We start from the raw sequence: 3,571 nt of genomic DNA on the forward strand, positions 1-3,571 counted from the left end.
ATGCTTGGTGGTTAATTGTCTGATCAATGTTCTGATCTGTTCTAGTAGTTATAATTCTGCAAGCATAAAATAAACCGTGAAACAGATCAAACCAAATATAAAAACAATTATAAAGAACTTAATGTACCTAATGTTTTTACATTACATATATTCTTTGGTTTTGTTAAGGTACGACTTAACAAGCTACAAATTTATAATATATAAAGAAAATGAACCATAAAATGTGTATATGTTTTTAGTCTGAAAACAAATGCTAACCAAGAGAAGACAACCTCAAAATCTAATTTTCAACTGACATTTGGGAACTGTTTTAACATTTCTCTATGGCAGGGGTCCCCAATCCCAGTCCACGAGGGCCAGTGTCCCTGCAGATTTTAGATGTGTCCTTGATCCATCACAGCTGATGGATAAATTACCTTCTCAACATGTCTTGAAGTTCTCCAGAGGCCTGGTAATGAACTAATCATGTGATTCAGGTGTGTTGACCCAGGGTGAGTTCTAAAACCTGCAGGGACACCGGCCCTTGTTGACTGGGATTGGGGACCCCTGCTCTATGGGGAGGGAGATGGCGAAAGCTGTGCTTTAGAGAGAGAACCATAAATTCTCTCATGACTCAATCCTGGGTTTTGGTACCGCTGTAAACGATGCACGACAGAGCCGACCACATGTTCGCACTTTTTGTTATTTGCTAATGCCTTTAGAGTGTGAGTATTTGAGTTGATTTTAGCAAATAGCATGAGCCTGGCTGTTTCCCCGGGGTCAGTATCCCCGCCGTTACTGACAGGTGCAACCTTTTTGGTTGCGAGTGACAGGTGTTAATAAAGCGTTTCCTCTGACCACAATAACGGCACTCATGTATGGAGAATCTTCTTCTCCAAGTAACGATGGTAGATCTTTTGAGGCAACCTCACCTTTCAATCCGTCGCTAAGGGTATGTAAAAATGCTTCGCAGAGTGCCTTTTCCTCCCATCCAAGCTCCTCAGCCAGAGTCCAGAAATCCTCAGAGAAGTCTGCAACACTTTGTCTCCCCTGCTTCAAAGACATCAAACAGTGGGCACTGGGATTTGAACCCTTATCGAAAACAGCCCAAAACTTGGTTTGGAAATTAAAAAAGGTAATTTCAGAATTTTCTTTCAACACAGCCTGGGCCTGCTTCAGAGCCTGACCGCAGAGTAGCTGGACAAAATAAGCTGTTTTTGATTTGTATGTTCTGGGTTGTTGCCAAAACACGAGTGAACACTGGGTGAGAGAGCTGGTGGTCTTTTCTAACTTACCCAAAAACAGTTCAGGCGTTGGCAGGAATCTCTCTGGTGTCTCCTGGAAGTGAAATGGCTAGCGCTTCTGGGGCATCTGTCCATTTACTTTTGAACCCCTGAAATGAGGGGATTGTGTTAAAAAAATGCTTCAGTTCATCACATTGTTATGCATCTTTTTGTTCAAACCACTGAATAAACACTGAAAGTCTCCACTTCAACAGCATCGGAGTTGTTTCATTTAAAATTTAGTGTGCTAATGTACAGAACCAAAATAAGAAAAAAAAAGTTGTCTTTGTCCAAATATTTGTGGGCCTAACTGTATTTTTTTCTATGAATTATGATATAGTTAAAATAATGTATTTGTTGTTCCTTTTCCACCACAGAACATTTCCTTTTGTTGTCCGGTTTGGAAGTTTTCACCTCCCTTTGCACCAGAGTACAAGAATCTACTTGTGGGACATTAACCCTCTCAAGGCAGACGTTGCTGATTTGCAACAGTTAAAAACTAAAAACCTGATTACCCCACATACATATTTTATGAATTTTTTTACTCAGAAGTACCACTGCAGGACTTGGTTGTACATTAGCAACAAAAAGCTTAATTTGAGCCTGAGAGGGTTAAAGCTTGTGCAAGAAAAAAAATATAATAGCACAATTGTTTTATGTATTCTTGTTAAAAACACCTCCATCTTTTTCTCTGTCTCTAATTAAGGTACCTGGATGCCTACCTCAAGACTTTCCTCACCTCAGCAGAACAACATTTTATGTTGGGATTACCACTGACGTATTATGTGTTCACAGATTCACCAGAAAAAGTACCAAACATCACACTTGCTTCTGAGCGAAACATAAAGGTTATTCAAGTGGAAAAGCATGCCAGGTGGCAAGACATCTCTATGATGCGAATGAGAACAATATCAGAAACAATAGAATCAGAGATTCGTCACAAATTTCGTTATGTCTTCTGTTTTGATGTGGATCAGGAGTTTAAGGGCAGATTTGGGTCTGAGGCACTGGGTGATTCTGTGGCATTGCTCCACGCCCAAATCTAAAGCCTTCATGGAAACTGGAGATTTCTACTACCATGCTGCTATCTTTGGAGGACTGTGGCAAAATGTAAAGCATTTGGTAGATGCCTGTTATCTGGGTATTATGGAGGATAAAATAAATAATGTGGAAGCTCTGTGGCATGATGAGAGCCATCTAAACAAGTACTTTTGGATTCATAAACCAAGCAGGCTGCTGTCTCCAGAGTACTGCTGGGACCAGAGCATTTAGGACAAGCAGGATATACTTGTCACCTGTCTAGTGTGGGCACCAAAACATTATGACACACTTCGTAGTGGGTAGACTGGACAGGAAATTAAAATTAGAATCCTTTTGTGAGAGAAGTGCAAGCTTGTTGTTGATTTTATATTGGTTTATTTTTATGTTTATTGGTTTACACATTCACCAAGCAGTGCACCAAAGGACAGCCACCTCGTCCCCCTCTCCTGCACAGGAAAACGGAGAGAGTAATTTTTCCAGAGTTAACATCATTTTCCTCTAAAAGAGTCATTTTTACTCATTTTGGATTGTAATCATTTCGATTGGCCGCCAGAGTTGGAGAAAAAAAACAGAGGAAATTCCATTGGAGTAATATGGCATGACCACGCCCACTACAATTTCCTAAGTTTCTGCTACTATCCCGCAGTGGAACAGAGACAACTGTCAGCGGTGAGCCAGGTAAGTGAGCAAAGTGCTCAATAATGATTTAATTTAGGATAAAATGGGGAATTTCTGTTTATTTGAAAGCAGGCCCGGCCCTAACCAATCTGGCGCCCTAGGCAAGATTTTAGGTGGCGCCCCCCTACATCGGCAGTGTAGTGTATGTACTCACAAGAAACCGAATAGCTTTGTCTTTGACCTTTTTTTTTTACTTAAAGAAAGCAAATTCACAATCAGAATAATTAACAAGATAAAAAAATATATGAATAAATAAATGAATACAAAAAATAAAAAATGAATATATGAAATACAATAAATTTTACATACATAAACACAATAAAACGTGTCAACAAGTTGGATAAAATAAATTAAAAATACAATATAAATAAGGTACTGCACAAAACAAGATATTAAATAAACCAGTATGACTTTAACAACTATATTACAAAAAAGGGGATCCTACAGAGTTCTCTAGTTGTGCTTTTTAATACTGCATTAACTAGAATGACTTACAAATTACTGTACACCACCCCCTCATCAACCTCACATCACCTGCTACAGCCTTACTCTCCTAGTCTTTCTTGCAGCAAAGTCATCTACAACATCAT

At 39.2% G+C, this 3,571-nt stretch overlaps 1 protein-coding gene across 1 annotated transcript; it reads left to right on the forward strand.

The window, feature by feature from the left end:
* The first annotated feature begins 735 nt into the window (after positions 1-735).
* LOC146394104 (N-acetyllactosaminide alpha-1,3-galactosyltransferase-like) lies at positions 736-2,606 on the forward strand. The gene is given in 3 exon segments (XM_084924832.1): positions 736-758; positions 1,969-2,298; positions 2,300-2,606. Coding segments are annotated over 3 exon segments (588 nt in total). The 3' UTR covers positions 2,535-2,606.
* Positions 2,607-3,571: the final 965 nt, after the last annotated feature.

The sequence above is a fragment of the Perissodus microlepis genome, chromosome 1 (assembly GCF_051167445.1).
Source record: "Perissodus microlepis isolate ML-2025 ecotype Zambia chromosome 1, ASM5116744v1, whole genome shotgun sequence".
NCBI classification, from domain to species: domain Eukaryota; kingdom Metazoa; phylum Chordata; class Actinopteri; order Cichliformes; family Cichlidae; genus Perissodus; species Perissodus microlepis.